The sequence below is a fragment of the Centruroides sculpturatus genome, unplaced genomic scaffold (assembly GCF_000671375.1).
Source record: "Centruroides sculpturatus isolate CEXI.00-Female unplaced genomic scaffold, Cexi_2.0 scaffold324, whole genome shotgun sequence".
NCBI classification, from domain to species: Eukaryota; Metazoa; Arthropoda; class Arachnida; order Scorpiones; family Buthidae; genus Centruroides; species Centruroides sculpturatus.
The window spans coordinates 308,122-327,438 of NW_019384466.1; the positions used below are offsets into that span (position 1 = coordinate 308,122).

Consider the following 19,317-nt stretch of genomic DNA (forward strand, 5'->3'; position numbering starts at 1 on the left):
GACTTCATTCCTCAGAGTACCAGGCATAGATTCAAATATAGATTTTTCACAGTGACAAGCTGACTTCTTATTTCAGACATTTGACTGTTCTTTAAAATTTAATTAAACTTTCAAATATTTCAGATTTATATTGTTTTCACTTGATTATTTAATCATCTATAATACATTTACATCTTTACTCAAAAATATACATTATATATACAAGAATATACAATATTCACATAAATATATACATATTTTTTAAATTAAATTATTAACAGAAATAATAATAAACACATTTGTGCTATTTAAATTTTAATATTGACATTATTTAAGGGAATTAGAACTTATTCATAATTTGTTTTAAAAAAATTACAGATTTTTGACTTCAATTTTGCATTGTGAATTATAGCTCATCTTTTTTTCCAATATTTGTAAGAAGATTTTGCACAAGATCATAGAGACTTGAAAAGTACAAATCATCACTTTCTTCTGAACTTTTCTTTTCTTCAAGAGATAATTCTTGATAAGAATTCGATAAACTTTTTAGAATTTCTAAATGTTCTTTAAACTGATGTTTACATAAATGAACAATTGTTACCATTGCATTTAAAACTTTTTCTTGAGTATCATAATCAGGAGATAACAAAAGTTTTGGAATTAAGTCACAAAATCCATGTTGAATTAGTCCAGTTTGCAAATTAAAGCTAAAAAATAAAATAAAACCTGTTAATCAATTATAAATGAATGAAAACAAGAAAGGAGTGTTATTTTTCTAAACTACATAAATTTGTAAGGTAATCTATGGTTAAGAATCAAACTGTGTTGTATTATAATAATTTTTTAAGAATATCATAGATCCAAACCAAGGTATTCTTAATAATTAAAATAGACTGATTTCAATGTTAAAGATGACTTAAAGATACACTTTTTGTTTTTACACAAGTTTATTTGCAAGTACTTTCAATAATTCACACATCATCATCTACAGTTCCCTTCTGTTTGCCTGAAAATGATAATATGTGAATTATTGAATGTGATTGCAAATAAACTCTTGTGTAAAACAAAAAGTGTGTCTTTTAATTCATCTTAACACTGATAATTTCTACAATATTCAAAATATGTCAACATTCAACATTCTGAACATAACATATGTCACGCACAAATATATGAAATGCTAATAAAATTTCCGTGTAAATAAAACGTTTTTATTTTCAAAGTAACTGAAAATTATTTTCTTTATAGATTTAACATATCACATTTTGGGTGTTTAAACAAATAGTATAATAATTACAACAACATAGAAATAATTTATGCCATAATTTTAAGTAGAAAGCTAAATTTAATAATATCTTTAATAAATAGTCAAAATTACTATTCATGACATCTAGTATAATTACCAATATTTATCTACATAATTAATAAAATTTAATTTATGAAATCCTGTTTCATAAACTAAATTAAATTAATAAGAATTTCATTGCAAGAATGGCTTAATTTGCCAGCATTACAGAATATTTATTTATTTTTCATCCTATGGAAAACATTTTTTTTTGTTTAAAAATTTGATATACATTATAGAAAATTAGTTAATTATATAAAGTACTTCATGATATTAAACATTTGAATTATGAAAGCTGCAAAGTTTCAGCTATCATTCAGTCAAAGTTTTGTCATATACTTAAATGATTCTCAACTCTCAAAAGATAAAATAATAAATTAACATTTTGCTAATGTAATATAGTATAACCTCCGAATAGCAGACACTGTCAGGACTAAGAAATTTGTCTGCTATTTGGAGGTTCAGTACATGCCAAAGATCATATTGTATTTTAACTTGGTCATTAAAAAGTGAAGAATATGATGTATTATGAAAACATCAAATTTGCATTAGGAATGTGAAAATACATAGCATATATAATTAAAATACAGGGTACAGTGCAGGAACTTCCTTATTTTAAAAAATCATATAACAAAAAGTATTGGAGATATCAATTTAATTCTTTTTTCTTTACATAGAGGTACATTTAAAGTTTTATTTCATTAGGGTTTGAAAATGATATCTTGAAGGTGGCCTCTGTTCTGGTCAATACATTTGGAGAGTCGAAATCGGAAGTTTCGGTCCACTTTGTCCAGCATGTCTATGTCGGCAATAGCAGCACGAATATTGTTCTTCAGTTCACGTAGAGTCTTTGGACGATTGGTGTACACCAAGGATTTAAGATATCCCCATAAGAAAAAATCGCAGGGAGCTAAATCTGGCGAGCATGCTGAAGATTGCCCCTCAAACAGATGAGACATTCTGGGAAGTGTTCGCGCAAGAGAGTCATTGATGTTCGTGCCATGTGAGCCGTGGCACCATCTTGTTGGAATCACAATTCCCTTGCATCCATTTCTTCAAGTTTGGGAAGAAAAACTCCTCAATCATCTGGACATAATGCTCAGAAGTGACCGTAATTGGCCTATCGTTCTCTTCAAAAAACCATGGACCGATAATGCCAACTCCTGATACTGCACATCAAACAGTCACACATTCTGTATACAGGGGCTGCTCATGAATTCCTGGCGGTTTGTGCCACTCCAATTTGTTTTGCTTATTCACGTATCCTGACAGATGAAAATGTGCCTTGTTGCTGAAGAACACAAAGGTGTCATGAGGCAGGTTTTCAATCAAGGCTTCACAAGCATATTTTCGTGAAACAAAATTGCATGGATTAAGTTGTTGCACCACTGCCAGTTTGTATGGATGAAATCTCAGATCTTCATGAAGAATTCATCTCATTGTGCAATCAGAAATTCTAAGTGCAGCTGCATGTTTGCATGCAGATTGCTTAGGGGATTTCAAAATTACCATCCTTACTCTCTTGATGTTTTCTGGTGTCCTGGTGGTTCTTGAAGGTCCTGGTTTCTTTTTCTGCACACTACCAGTATTCATAAATGTGTCCACCCATTGAACAATCGATTTTCAATCAGGAACACGACCTGTAGGCGCAATATTAAACTGTTTCCTGAATGCATGCTGGGTTGCAATGACTGAACAGCTGTTGGAAAAGTAAGTCCCCACAGCGAACGCACACTCCTGTCTTGTCCCTTGCATGATCATTACTAAACTAACTGTACAAAAAACATTAGGCCCTGCCCTTTCGAATGCGCTCAACCCCATTCTCCAAGGAGTAACGGCCGCTGTGTGGTGTGTTTCAAATAAGGTAGTTCTGTGCCGCACCCTCTATATGCAATATATTACTATCTTTTCAGCTGTAAAAATCACATTTTAATTGAATTCTAAATAAATAGATTGTATAGGATACTTTAATTAAATGGAACATAAAAATTATGACAAAATGTAAATATTGATTATACAACAAAATGTAAACATAATAAATGTTTATGTTTTGTTGTAACGTATAGTATGACAAAATGTAATGTATATTATGACAAAACCTAAACGTTGATATTAAGTCATAGAATATGATCTGAGCAGAAGTAATAAAAAGGAAAAATGAAACTATTATTATGAACAGAACAATTTAGGTGACTAGAGTTTGAATGTCAAGTTACAAAGGCTAGCACTTTAAGAGATGGAAATGTATTTGATATTCTTGTATTTATAATATCATTTCAGATCTAAGCGACTCATAAAAATCAATATAGGGATTTGTCTGCTGTGTAGTTATCGAGTACATGTAATTTTTCAAACATTTTTGCTTTTTTCAATAAATGATTCATTAAAAATTACTTTAGCCACCACAACACTTTTAAGATCATAAATTACATCATAAATGTGGGAAAACCAAATATCTTCCTACACTTTAAAGTAATTGGCAAATTGTAACACAATTCTTGAACTTTCACCAAATAAACACTGTTGTCTTAACCTTAAAACTGTTTTTTTTTTTTTTCATTTCTACTGTGCTATAGTTCATGTTGAATGAATAACATCAGAAAAAAATTATGGTTTCTTGGTACTGTAAGCTTAATTCCAACAATAAGACAGAAGTTTAATAACATTAATATGTATGATGATAAATGGTAATTGACAACTTAACCAGATTAGTCTTCTCTAACATAATGAATATCATTTGGTTTTTTACAACCTGCCCTCTTCTATTCCTATTTTTAGCTAGTGTTTATTTAATGTCTATGGTCAAAATTCTTCTTCTAAAAGAGTATTTGAACTGATTCTTTGTTATAGTTTTAAAATATTTTGTAATTAATTAATTATTTCAGAATATTGAAGGTGGGACTTTGTGTTTTTGTATGGTGGGTTATGGATGACAGCATCTATTATTTAGAGGTGAATATAATAGATGTCCTATTTGAAGAGTTTGGGGATTGTAAAATGTCTGTTAAGAAGAGATGTTTGCTATTTGGGAGTGTCCATTAATGGTGGTTACAATGTACAATAAAATCTGAGTAAAATGGAGTGTGATGATGTTATTAGCCAGAATTTCCCATTTTCAGCAGTTCTTATTTTATAAAGGATTATGTTTTTATTAATGTAGAAAAAGAGGAAAATTAAAAGAATTTAACAATTCATTTAAAACTGCTTCTCTTCCAATGTAAGCATTTATTTCAAAGACATGTTGAAAACACCAAAGATATTATTATATGATGCACAGAGGAAAACAACTGCTTAAAAGCTCAATACAACTGAAATATGTTTTCATTATGATTTAGAATTTAGCTGCTGTCGAACTAAAATATTCCACTTTACTCAGGTTGTTATGCAATTGGTACCTAAAAGTTTTCCATTTCTAAATCCTTAGGTTTCTGGTTTGTATGAGGGCTATTTGGAAATTAACCTCTGTTATGCTGTGAAAAAAACAAGAATAAAGACAAACTACATTTATTATATACAAAAAGTACATACATATCTTAGCAACAAAAGTTTCACCAGAAATCAGGCATTTGTCATAACATGACACCATTTTCTGTATCCCTTCATCAAAGGTATTTGCTATTTGGAAGTTCAGCCATCCACAAGTGCCATGAATCAGTTTTTCATTGGATTCAAATTTCTGCATCTCCAACCACACTTTCATTTTTGGGAAAAAATGAAAGTCACTCATTGTGAGGTCGGAACTGTAGGTTGGATAATCAAACAATTCCCATTGAAACTGTTGAAGCTGTGAGTGTACATTGTTATGGACAAGAACTATGCTCCAGGACAACATGCATTGATACTTGTTCTAAATCACTCTTCAAAGTTTTTTTTTAGAGTTTTTTACAGCATACCTGTGAAATAATAGTAATCCCAGGCACTATAAAATCTGTCAGTAACACTCACTTACAGTCCCAAAAATTGTAGCCATCATATCTTTGCTTTATAAAACAACTGCTTGAATTTCTTGGAAGGGTGATTCAGAACAGGAGTTAAGGCATGTCTTCAGGCATGGTTATTGTCCATGAAAATGCACACCCACAATGCACTCCAGCAGTTTCAATGAGAGTTGTTTGATCAACCTGCCTACAGTCCCAACTCACACTGAGTGACTTTCATTTGTTCCCAAAAATGAAAGTGTGGTTGGGAATGCAGCAAGTTGAATCCATTGAGGAACTGAACCATAGCATTCATGGATGGCTGAATTCCTAAATGGCAAACTTCTTTGATAAGGGGATACAGAAAATGGTGTCACATTACAACAAATGCCCAAATTCCAGCAGAACTATGTCAAGAAGTAGTGATATACATACATTTTGTGTGTAATAAATGTAGTTTGTTTTTATTCTTGTATTTTTCACTGCCTACTTACTGGAGGTTAATTTCCAAATAGCCATTATAATACTATTTGATATAGAAAACTGTTTATCATGAAATTTATTTTCCATTTAGGCAGGTTTCCATTTTGTATAGGATTTTTTTAGACAGGTTTTACTGTATCACATTTCATCTTATATATCACATTTTATAAATATAGAAAGCAATTAAATTTCTCATAGTAATGAAAACTAAACATTCTATTAGGTATTTTTATGAAGAATTCCTCTCATTTTAATCATCATCCAAAAAAAGTTTTTTTAGTTATGTTTTTAATTCAAGCTTTAAAAATTTTTTAAACAACCAGAATTCAAATTATAGGCATAATTTTGCTTTAATCAGAAGCTTAAAAGAATTACATTCTAGATTAACACTTTATAAATTCCAAAACATTGCATATTCTACATGAAATAATAATAATTATTACTATATTTCTTCAATTACACAATGTCATTAAGAAATTATACTTTCTTTATCACTTTGTAATGATTTCAATATTTTTAATATAAGGATACTTAATATAATATATTTTCAATATAAGGATTTTTAAATTAATTTTCTATTATTTATATGTGAATAACATGTCTTCAATAAGTTTATTTTGAATTATATAACAAAACATATTTTAAAAATTTACTTACTTATTATATTGTTGAAGTTTTTCTTTTTGTTGCTTGTCATTTGAAGCATATTGTTTTGCTTGTTGCTAAGATATTAAAAATAATAATATGTAATATAACTATAATCTACAAAAAAGTACATTTATGGAACTCACTTTAACATGATGCAGTTTTGCTACTAAACTTAAAATATCTACATATTATATATTATTGCTACTAATGATTATTATACAGATGTTTCAATGATATTTTATCATTTGAGAATCAAGTTTATTTAAAAACTTTCACTATTTTAAAATTAACAATATGAAAATAATAATCAACAGAATTTCAAAATATGTTTCTTAAGTTAATTATTATTAATTTCTTTGTAAAATAGGGTTGGCAGAATTACAGTATTAACCTTTCAGCAGTGGGATAGTCAGATATGGTGCTACCTCAAAGTAGTAGAGAATAAATGTGGGAAATTTTTAAAGTATTTTTCCACGTGTTTTTTCTCATTACTGTTTCGGAAAAAGATTTTGTACAGTTATGTCTAGTAAAGAAAAGTCTTTTTATATTGTTACATAATTAATTTTTCATTTGAATTTTTTTTCATGGTAGCTTTCGGCTAGTTTTTGGCAATACCCCAAAAGAATTTAACGGATATATCCATCCCTCACTGTTGTCACATGATCGCCCTGGACGATATATATCCGTCCCTCACTGTTGAGTGGTTAACATCATAAAAACATGTAAACAGATAATAAAAATATCTTCTTTTACTCACCATGTCCAATCACCAGGAACAAACTATTCTCCACAGCAGAGATGACCTTTCAGAGACTGTTTTACATAATTTGGCAGAGGTATAGCCTCTAAAGAAAGGTCATCTCTGCTGTGGAGAATAGTTTGTTCCTGGTGATTGGACATGGCAAGTAAATGAAGATATTTTTATTATCTGTTTACGTGTTTTCATAATGTTAATAATTATTATTAAGATTATCAATTACTTTTAAAATTCTTACAGATATTTATTTATAATAATGATTGGTAATTATGATGATAATTGCAGTTTGCACATTATTTAACCATGATTGTTACAAATTATGACTTACAGGCATTTAATGAACATATGCTGTTTGTTAACAAACATACTTGCTTCCTTTTGAATTCTTACAGATATTTATTTATAATAATGATTGGTAATTATGATGATAATTGCAGTTTGCACATTATTTAACCAACATTATTTAATTGCAGTTTGCACATTATTATGGTTATGGGGAGACTATTCAATTTGTGGATAAAAGACTAATCTGATTATCTGTTGATACTAATCCATGATCTTATTTGGTTAAGTAAGACTTATTAATGTAATGAATTGCTACTAATCAATTTCAGTTAACATTTTGAATAGTCAATTTTAATAAAATTTATTTATTTTAATTATAAATAACTCATACTTAATTATTTTTCTACTTTAGCAAATCTGCACCAATGCATCTATTTACGTTATAAATTAAAAGTTAAATAATTTACCTGTTCAATAACAAGATCATGCAACAGAGTTACAGCTTTTAACTGCAGTTTAGATGAATGTAGTTTAGTTTGTTTGAAAAGTTCAGCAAGTGCAATTAAACCACCACTATCTGTAAAATGCTGCTGAGCAAGAGGAAACTGTCTTAATAAACAGGAAAGTGCATATAATACCCTTGACTGAACTTCATCAGTAACATCATAAATAAGAATTCTAAGTAACTGTTGCAATATATTTGTCTCATATACAGCAATTTGAACAGGTGGATTCCTGAAAATATATTATTTTTCAAAGAAAATTATATTTTTAAATAGTGTTATTTTAATAAATTAGTCTTATTTTCAAAATATATTCACAAGTTTCCAGGGAAGGTTCACTACTTTGCAAGAACTATAGAATTGAGAATATAGTTGATTTTGAAATGACTAATAGAAATTCATTCAAAATGCCCACTTTGTTAGTAATTGTAAGGATTTTTATATATTAAATTATGAAGAGAGTATTTTCAATAATTTTAACACAAGTTCAAATTTTTTGTTACCAAATTTAAAGGTTCGTTAATAGTTATCATTAGTTCTGGTAATTGTGTAAAAAGATAACTAAATTTTTTTCTAACATAAAGAAAAAAAGTATGCTACATGTATTTTGGGGAAATATCTTTTAAAACTGATAAAAAATTCAAAGTAAAATTAAGAAAATCTAAATCCTAGTTTTATATTTTTTTTTGTTTCTAGAAAATAATTGGCAAAATTGGCTTCTATAACTTTACTAATATTCCACTGTTATTAGCTATCAGGAAATATTTAAATTGCCATTTAATTCATAAAGTAGTCCAAAATATTCACAGAATATCATAGAATTAAGTCTAATGCAGGGAGACTATCTGATCTGTGGATAAACAACTAATCTGATTATTTTTCATTTTCTAGAAGGGACATTTGCATGTGTGATACAGTTGATTCATAATTGGATGCAATCACATGATATATATCTAATGATCATGTGATTGTAGTTTGTACCTTTTTGTTAAAATTTTGAGAGAAGATTTTTGGTGTTACTTCCTTTCTGTTTAATAATTTTATAAAAGTAATCTATGGTACTGATTTGTTTTTCAAGGTATTTATTTTTATTAAAAAGGTTAAATTGTTTATCTCATGATGATGATGTTGACTTTATGGTAATGTGGTTTATTTTTTTATGTTTTTCTTTTAGGCTCATACTGAAAAGTTGTTAGTAATTATATGTTAATTGTGTCCTGGAACATGATTTGCATGTTATTTAACAAGCAGTTACCTTTGGTCATTTGGGAGACTTTCTGATTTGTGGATAAAAGACTAATCTGATTATTTTTCATTTCTAGGTAAGATATAGCCTAGTTTTCTTGTAATTTTTTTTTTTTGGTAGTTTTTCCGCTTTTAGGTTTAGGATTGAATTTTACCTTTTGGATTTACCATTGTGTTTTAGTTATAAGTTGTGTATATTTGTTTTGTATTAATGGATATGTTGTATGATCTATAATTTTTGTATATTTTCTCCCTATATCATGATTGTATCAGTATGTTTAAATAAAATAAAATAAATTGGGTCTAATGCAAAATTTTTGGATTTTTGCAGTTTCTTCTACAAACTTGTATTTTCTAATCTATTTTCAGATGGACAGTCATTTTCACTAATTAATACTATAAAATCGTGGAATAATGACATGACAGAATAATCATCTTTAGAATATCCAGCTATATTTGAATATCTTATTAAAATAGGAGTCTTGACTCTTATGATTATTTTTAAAGTGGTAAAATAAGTGAAATTTCATTAATAAATTGTCACAAAACATTTGTGTCCTTAAGACAAATGTAGAGCCATCACAAGTATCTGCAAGTAATCATTCTGTGTGGACTTGAATGTTAAATGATGGTAAAGTTATTTATCTAGCTGGATGTACAGTATATACGTGGCTAGTTACCCTTTCTTTTCTTAAATTTTCATCACATGAAAATGAATATAACTGGAACGGTTGAATACATGGACAATCTCAATGCATCATGTTTTTGTATACATCACATACAGCTTCAAGCCACTTAAAAAGAACTCTCTAGCTATTATGGCATCCAACTACTGCACAACAACTACCTGGACTGGTTTTATAAGGCATGTTGCCAATGGAAAACTAAAAATTGTAGACCTACACTAATAACTAGCAATATCTTAATGGCTGCCAAGACATATGCCCTTGTAGAGCAAAATTCAAAAACACCTTCTGGAAACTTGTGGATACATAATATATGGCTGAATAATGAACAAAGTTTATATTATTTGGTAAATTTTATATTAAATTATTAAAACTTTGTTCATAATTTAAAATTTTAACATAATTTTATATTCAATTAACAAAACTTAAAAATATATTTTCACTTTCTATTAGCAGATTGTATTTGAATTTTGAATTGATATTTTTATTTGACTTAAAATAATGCTAATGCATTAAAAATAATTTGAATTCAAATTTAAAATATTATTATTATTACTTATTAAATTATTGAATTTATTTTCAAACTTGCAATGTCTATACTAATCAGTAATCATTTATAACAATTAAAGTGAATCTTATAAAATTTCAAATTTATATTTAAAATTAATTCACTTGATGAGAAAAGTAATTTAAAATTGTACACTATAAAGGGTATATGTTAAATTATTGTTTAAAAAATTTATTTTTAAGCAGGAATGAGAAATAAATGACTAAAATGCAGATGCTATGATAGCTGTAAGAAATAATACTCAGACATTTTGTTCACTTAATATCATATCCAAACACAATTTTGTCTTCTGTATTTCCTTTTTTTAGGTTCATTAATATATGATCAATTTTATATATATAAAATTACTGTATATATATACAGTAGAACCTCGATTATCCGAACTAATTGGGGATGAAGGTAGTCCGGATAAGGAAAAATCCGGATAATCGAAACAAATATTTTAATTTGTCTTTTAATGATAATACAACACGTTTTCTTTTCGATGACATATCGGTAATATTAAAAGTAAATACTGTATTTAAATCGTGATCAAATTTTCAAGAAACAAACGTTCGTATTGAATTTGGACTACTACTGACCAACGCTAACAGACTACCTATTGTTTAAAAGGCCCTCTGGTGGCGCAAGAAGACGGATTTTATAAAATAAAAAGCAGTTGAAACTGCATTTTTATGAATAAAAATTTGACAAACTATTTATCGTTTTATGACGAGTAAAATTTTTTCGTCGCGTTCGCGGCTTTTAAGTAATGCATAAACCTTCGAGGCGCGAGGCCCTTCGGACCGCGAGGCATAGGCGGTGGCCCACGTCGTCCATGCCTTACGCCGCCCTTGGTCATAGAAATGATGTAATTTGAATATAAATTATTTATAAATACGTATGTCAAGTTATATTTTTATTACTACGTAAAATATATTTAAGAGTTTACGACCACTGTGCTGGGTGAGACGTTGTTGAAACAAAAAAAGTTATGCATTCCATCACGTACATAAACAGTGTCGTAATTCGCCAAGTGCAAATCAGCAAATTCATAAAATTTTTGTTTATTTTGAACAATCCGGATAATCGAAAATCCGGATAATGGAGGTTCTACTGTATATATATATACAGTAGAACATTGATTATCTGAATCAATTGGGGTCTGGGGTTGTTCAGAAAATTGATTTTTTGGATAACCGATTATGTATGAAAAATATATTAACTTAATCCAAGTTGAAATTCATTCAAATCCTGGCATGTCCTTAAGTATCCTCTCATGGTCACGCCAGTGCTGCCAAATAAAACAAGCACCCAACAAAAATAATATTAGAGTAGCCCAAGATGTAGCCAAAGATTGCAGTGCCACAGCACTAGCGGAAATTTAAATTTGTTGACTGGAAAGCTTTTGGTTAATTGACGTTTCACATTTCAGTTGATCAATATTTGGATAATCGATGCTCTACTGTATATATATAAACATATAATTTTGGAAATAAATGAAAAATGTAATGTCACAGAGTTTATTATAGAGTAAGTTTTTTGATTGTTAAATTTTTGTATAATCAGTTGAAAAATTATATATATGTATGTATATATATGGCTCAAAGACCAAAATGTTCAATGAGTGAAGAAATCAACCACAATAACATTCTGATTTCTCAGATCCAGTCACAACACAAATTTCATGTTGTGGCTAGATCTGAGCACACAAATTGAAATTTCTTTTTAATGATATTATTTGTAAATACAAAATGTCTAATATGATATAAACTCTAATATAATATATATATATGNATTGGTATCAGTTGGACAGGGAATTAAATGTTCGAGTATATCGTGAAGATGCAGATGATGAACGTTCATGGAGATTGGTGTGCCAGTATGTATATTTATAAAACCATTAAAAAATTTTTTATCACTATTTGAAAGATTGTGTTGATAAATTGTTTATTATTTTAATGATTGATCAAATGATACAATTAACTATATATATATATATATATATATATTATACTAAAGAAAGAAATTTTTTTAATTTTAGGAATTTTGATCCAAGTTTTAAATCACTTTTAATTTCTAATTATAAATGAATAAGATTATTTTCAAAAATCCAGTTTAAGTTTTCAAACATAAGAATACTATAAAGACTAAACTAATGTGCCATATAATTCTATCTAATGTGATAATTTAAACAATAGGAATATCTATTTCTATAAAAATTTTCATGATTGAATACAACAAAAACTAATTTGGAAAATACTATAATGTATTAATAAAAATATAAATTTAACTAACCCTTGCATTGCTGATCCTATGGTAAATGCTACATATGATCGTAATTTGCTGTTAGTAGAATTAAGATCTGGTAATATTAACTGTAGTCCTTTGAATTTCACAAACATTTGAGCTGCATCATACTAAAATATCATAATACATATTATTCAATATATATACACATATATATTGTATATAATGATTACATGTATATAATGATAATATATACAGTATATAATGATTCAAGAAAAATAAATAAAAAATATATACCTGATGTACTAAATATTCAACATCTTTTAAAATAGTTATTTTCCTTTCATTACTAACTTTAGGATATTCTTTCATCAATTCCATCAACATTTCTGAGTCAGTTTTAATAGCAAGATTAACTTTAGCAAATTCTTTTTTTAATTCTTCTATATTACGAAACTTGGCACGAATTTTCTCCACATTTTGTGTTTTAGCATCCTAAAAATTTTACAGAATACAACAATTTTTTGATTTTTTTAATATTTATTTTATATAAAAAAATAAAATAAATAAAAAATTATGTATAAGGATATTTTAAACTTATTAAATTAGTAAGCCAGAACTAATGTATACCATAGAAAAATCATACCTTCCTTACAGTTTAGAACATTCAAGAATGTTCCAAACTTCAAATTGGCTAACATTCAATTTTATATAAGTTTAACCTGATGCAGGTCCCTGAATGTTGCTGAAAACATTTGTTTATTAAACAGTTACTGCTAGAAAATGTGAGAAAGGAGTGATTTTTTTGTGTTAAGGATATTTTACTTAAAAATGAATATACTGTATCATACCTCTTCAGAAGTCTCTTTATAGTCTGATTTTAAGGATTTCAACATATGTTTTAATTCTTCTAATTGTTTACTTTGTAAAACTGCAGCTAGTTTCTCATCTTTAACTTTGTAGTATGCAAATTTATTATTAATATTTTCACCACTGACAGAATCTTTATCATTTAATAGTTTTGCTTCCTTTTCACCTGTTTGTAAGTTAATTCGAACATGAAGACCAGACGGTATTGTTTGACCTTTAACATATTTAAAATATAGTTTTTTTAAGTTGGTATAATATATCAAAACTATTGTATTAAAGTCTAAATAAAATTACCTGGTTTAATTTTCTGCCAATTTTTAGATGGTATAAATGGTGTGTCATCTTCATTTTCTAAATCATCATCAGCAGTTTCTTCAATTAACTCTTCCTTAACATCATCTTTTACTATACTTAATGCACCATCTCTTTCAGTTTTTATTACCAAAGCAATTTGTAAGAGAAAAATCAATACTGACCACCTAATCATAATTTTATTTTACCTGAATATATATAAATATAAAATATATATTTAAGTAACAGTACAATAAATTAAAATTAAGTAACCTAACCTAAGTATTAATTACTAGTAAATAATTTTAAAGAATAAATAAAATAATTAAATATTCAATTAGTAATACAGTGGGTGATCAGTTAACGAACAAATCAGATAAGAACACTTTCGTGAAAGATTTTTATGTTCGGACAATGAACATATGACCAGATAATGAACACCTCACAGAACAAACACAAGAAAAAGCGACATAAAATAATGAATACCGATTGGTCTTCCCCTGTCTTCAGACAACAATTCTAAACTTTTTGGAGCGTGGGAGACGTCAACATCGATGCACAACCTGGTATATACTTATTGGATAGTATTCCTCTAAACTTTGAAACTCTCCCTTGTAATTCCAGCCTTTTATTTTTTTGACAGAAACAATTTTTTTATAGTATTGGCGAGATTGTCGGACAAGTACTTGTTAAGTTTTGCGTTGCAGTATGGCTAGAACAAGTCTACAGTAGGCCACAGTTCAAACTTATCTAAGAAAGATACTGTATTATCAAGAAGACTCAAACAGCTTAAGGAGTAATAAAAATCACATCTGAGAAATAAAGAACATTGAAGAGCTCATAATGGAACCTGAAACGGATCTGACGACAGAAGAACGGCAAGAACTCTTGAATGAAGAACACCAAGAAACTCACCGAGATATGTTTTCTTCTAAAAAGAGAATTAATGTTCGATATCTGCTATTAAACATTTTTTTTTAAGTGGGATGATGTAAGAATGATGGTCTTAGAATGGCATCCAAACCAGGTTGAGGTTAATAGGCTTAGGGATTTCTACAATTACAATGCTATTAATTACTTCTGAAAAAGTCCTGAAAAAGAGAGAAAAGCAATTGACGTTAGACAGATTCTTTAACCCCCACAAATGGAACAAAAATGCAAGACTGTGTATATATGTATTTTTACTATTACATATAAATAAACGTAGTAAGAAAGTATATATTTTTTATTATTTGGGGTCTCCAGAACGAATTAATCAAATTCCCATAAAAACCTATGGTAAATCAATAATCAGTTAACAAACAATTCGGGTAGCGAACAAAGTCTTGGAATGGATTATGTTCATTAACCAATCTCCCACTGTATTCATTTTCAATGCCTGCTATTTGATATGGATTACAGGCTGCAGGAGCAGCAGTTCCAGTAGTGTCTTCCAAAGGCCTCAATCTACAACAATTAAATTCAGCTCTCTTGCTAGAATCTCGAGACATGTTTCCGGATATCCACCTATCTGGTTCTTGGTCTTCTGAATGATCTAGGTCCATTGGAATAAGAAAAAGAATTCTCTTTACAAGTCTTTCCTGTGACGTTCTATTTATATGTTCAAACCTACATAATTGTGATCTCTGAATATATCAAAAATGGGGTTATATTGAGACTTTTTCAGATTCTACTGTTGAAAGTTTTTCAAGCCTCTTATGGCTGGTACACAATATGACTACTATCAACACTTTGTCATACCCAAAAACATGCCAACAAGATTTGTTGATGATTTACATGTTTACAAGATGTACTGGAATATGGCTTATTATAAGTTGTTCTGAGTATGCATAAGAGCATTCATTTCTCCCAAGAGTGATGAGAATGCAATCTAACAGCCAATTCCCAATCTCAACACTGATTGATTTGACAATGCAACAATGAGCAAAACATCTGGCAGATTAGATTTTCTGCAACATGGTTGAGACTTATCAAACCAAGCTCACTAATGAGTCACAAGTTTGTTCATATCAGGCAAATCCACATGTATTGTGATTTCAAATAACAAAACATTAGCAATAACTGTGTTGTGCTTTAGCACTTAACTTTAGCCTTTAACACCAGCAGCTGGTCTGAGAAATTTTCTCTCTGCTGTCAATATTTAAGATTGCACCTGTTTGGCCATTACTCAATATTCATATCCATAGGTGAGGATTGGGATATAAATTGAAGAGAAGACCAACAACTTTGCCTTCCTTCCTAACTCTTTCTTTAGCACTACTGATCAATTTAGTGTATGATGAGGTACTCAATCAATTAGATTGAGTATATCATCATACTCAACAACTTAGTATGTCTATTTCTACACCCTGCTTTCCATCACTTGTGAATGCAATTTCTAAATATTAATTCACTGCCTGCTTCAGTGTAGCTTTATTTAACTGAAGAGTGCATTGAACAGGATTTTTTGAGAGTAACAACACTTCGGTCTTTAGCACACAAGCACCCTTATTTTCATCCCAGCATCAGCTGATATGAAAAGCTTTAACCAGAATATTGTGTCATTATTAACATAGAAAATTTATACAGTAATTTGTAATCATTTAAATTTGGAAAATGGAGCACCTGTATGGCTTAAATACAGTAATGATAACTTATAAGAATACATTAAAATTAGAATTTATACTCATTTTAGTACAATTACACCTCTGAATGAGATGGCTGAGACCTTACCCATAGGAGCAAAAAAGTCAAAGGAACCATATCTCTAGACCAGTGGTTCTCAACCTTTTTTTCGTCACAGCACACTTTTAGTACTTTAAAAATTTGGCGGCACACTAACAATAAGATAAATTGTAAAAAATTTTACTTCATTAATTGAGGGATGTACTGTATCTATAATATATTTTGTAAAAAGAGCATACGATAAGAATTTTCAATGAAATATAAAAGGAAATTGCATTACAAAGTAAACAAAATGTTTTGTGTCGCGGAAACGGCACACTTCAGAAATTTCGGAGCAAATCAGTGGCGGCACACTTCAGAAATTTCGCGGCACACTAAAGTGCCGCGGCACAGTGGTTGAGAAGCACTGCTCTAGACAGTGGTGCTTAATCCTGAGGCACAGATTTGAACAGATAAAATTCCCACCTTGTGTGATTGCTAATTCATAAATAACTAGAAATAGAACTCACGACACAATATAAATTTAAAAACTTAATTTTAATTAGGAAAATATTTTTGGAAAATTTACTAGTGTTTCTTTTCCTTTTACTTTGGAGATGCCAGGGACACCTGGATGTGCTACTATCTCTAGATGTAACCCTTTGCAAGTTCAACCTACTTCCAAGATACATTCAATTGGGAACTGTATTGCTCTGCTAAAATTATCACATTTAGCTATTTAGTCCACACGATTATGCTGGCTTTGACTATTCGTCCACTTGACTATTTGGGAAGTACTTGATGTTATATAGTTTTACATGTGGGAGCGCGCCTTATGGTGTGCTGAGGTGTGAACAATAAATGTGTAGTCATGCACTTTGATGCACAACTACACATTTATTGCTTGCACCTCAGCACCCGTGCACTACATGGGGCATGGAGAATAGGCAGTAATTCTGGTATGTAGTAAAAACTGACCTTTGGAGGCAAATATCTCGTTAAGGATCGCATGTTCAGAATGGTTCCTTTGACTTTTTTGCTTGTACCGGGTTTTTACAATTCTGGGGTGGATGGGAATCCCCTCATTCAGAGTTCACATCTTACTTTATTTCTGTTATGTCATCAATTATTAGCAGCATGTATTAATTGATAATTTATATAACTTTCATTTAAACAGCCTGCAAAAAGTATATTCTTATTGGTTAATAATTTTAATATTTGAAAAGTTCATTTAAAAATCTGCTAATGAAATATTTAAATATATACGAATATGAAAATATTTATAAGATAAACTAAAAAGTAAAGACGTTACAAATATTTATGTTAAATTTTTGTACATTTAAAATTCTTACTTAAAAATTATAATCTGCAACAAAACTTTACTGTTTATTGTTTACATGTATCATCATTTGAGACACGTTGCTTTCCTGAGACGATTATTTTCCCTCTAGCGGTGAAAAATATAAATACTTAAAATATAAATGTTTAAACAAAAAAATCATAATTAAATGTATTGGGCACATATTAAGCATATAAATTTGGTAAAATTTATATTAAAATATGTTTTATATATTAAGTATTATGTGTTACACTTTTTTATCATCTCTAACCTACTCCGCTCGGAGAAGACTAAAGGGGCCTTTTTCTGTGTTCATCGAGGGTTTCACCATCCGGCCAGGCTCCTTTGTGAGCGTGGATGAGTGGTATGAAACTTGGCCGATGCGGATAAATCTTTCCGAAAAATTTCTGGGGGCGCATCCGGATTCGATTCCGGTTTTCTAGTGTGGTAGGCTGACGTCTTATTGACAGTAGTAGCAGTTAGTTAGTATGGGCTACACTGACCATCTACCCTGACCTTAAAAAATAACACCTTCCTCTCAAATTTTACACAAAGCCGACGATAATCGGTGTAATCTGAGATAATTTACGGCGAGTTTCTTAAATTTATTACGTTTATTTTGTGGTTTTGAATTAAATTACCATAAAATGAACATAAAAAAAAGCACTTTCGGAATTCCACGAGTATTTTACGTCGTTAGAAAGAAGACAAAATAAAGAAATTAAACATATAATCGTAGTTTTTCATGTAATGCTGACAGTTTTACTTTTAAAATAAAAACTCGTTGTTTTTACGTGGCGTAACTCGTTCGTTTTTTCTAATGCGCTCACTAGAAGATGTATAACCTTACATAAACCGGCATGATGGCTTTTACGGTACGAAAATATCTAATTTCATGGTCTTCTCATGATAGACCGGCATGCCGGTCAAAATACGGTAATACTCGTAAATAGTGTTGCACCTTTTCAAAATAGCTAACCCGGACTAAAGTCCTAGAATATTTTGCGCCAATCGGGCCCCGCAAGATATCAAAATTTATATATTTAAAAATAGTTTCAAATTACAGAATAGATTAAACAGTTTAGCGATCGTGTCGATTGAGAGTCAAGAAGCAAGCCAGTTGGATTTTCATACTATTTTAAAAGATTTTACAGAACAAAAACTTCGGAACATATAAAACATCTCTTTATAGGTTTATATTCAATAAATTCAGTTATATTCATTTATCAACACAGTAGAAGATTTTTCATGGCAAAAATTTATGTAGTTATATTCATTTAAAAATATAGAAACACTAAAACATATCTATGTATGTTTATATTCAATAAAATATAGTTGTATTTATATTTGGTACAGGTTTTTTAATGTAGAAATTTATCTACTTTGTGGTTCATGACTTTTGATTTTTATAATTGGATTTTGGATTTTNTTAACCATGCAGAAATTGAAGATACAGTATGAGCTTTAGCCCATCCTGTTGAAATAGGAAGTCATCCTCAGAAGCAAGTCGGTCGAGAGACGAGAGGAGGATG

General features: G+C 29.4%; 1 protein-coding gene across 1 annotated transcript; it reads right to left on the reverse strand.

Moving 5' to 3' along the window:
• Positions 1 to 265: 265 nt before the first annotated feature.
• Positions 266 to 17,885, reverse strand: LOC111621043 (nucleotide exchange factor SIL1-like). The gene is made up of 8 exons (XM_023363093.1): positions 17,799 to 17,885; positions 13,807 to 14,012; positions 13,494 to 13,726; positions 12,940 to 13,137; positions 12,691 to 12,812; positions 7,879 to 8,146; positions 6,379 to 6,443; positions 266 to 686 (listed from the first exon to the last, which is right to left on the reverse strand). Exons 2-8 carry the CDS (start codon positions 13,997 to 13,999, stop codon positions 386 to 388), a joined length of 1,380 nt encoding a protein of 459 aa, XP_023218861.1. The 5' UTR covers positions 14,000 to 14,012; positions 17,799 to 17,885; the 3' UTR covers positions 266 to 385.
• Positions 17,886 to 19,317: the final 1,432 nt, after the last annotated feature.

What these genes read in the sequence shown, in the direction of transcription:
- LOC111621043 (XM_023363093.1), bottom strand. Translation starts at nt 13,999, where the DNA reads ATGATTAGGTGGTCAGTATTGATTTTTCTCTTACAAATTGCTTTGGTA. An exon ending in TTGGCAGAAAATTAAACCAG is followed by an intron (nt 13,727 to 13,806) that starts GTAATTTTATTT and finishes AATATGTTAAAG; the next exon opens with GTCAAACAATACCGTCTGGT. An exon ending in ATAGGATCAGCAATGCAAGG is followed by an intron (nt 8,147 to 12,690) that starts GTTAGTTAAATT and finishes ATATATTTTCAG; the next exon opens with GAATCCACCTGTTCAAATTG.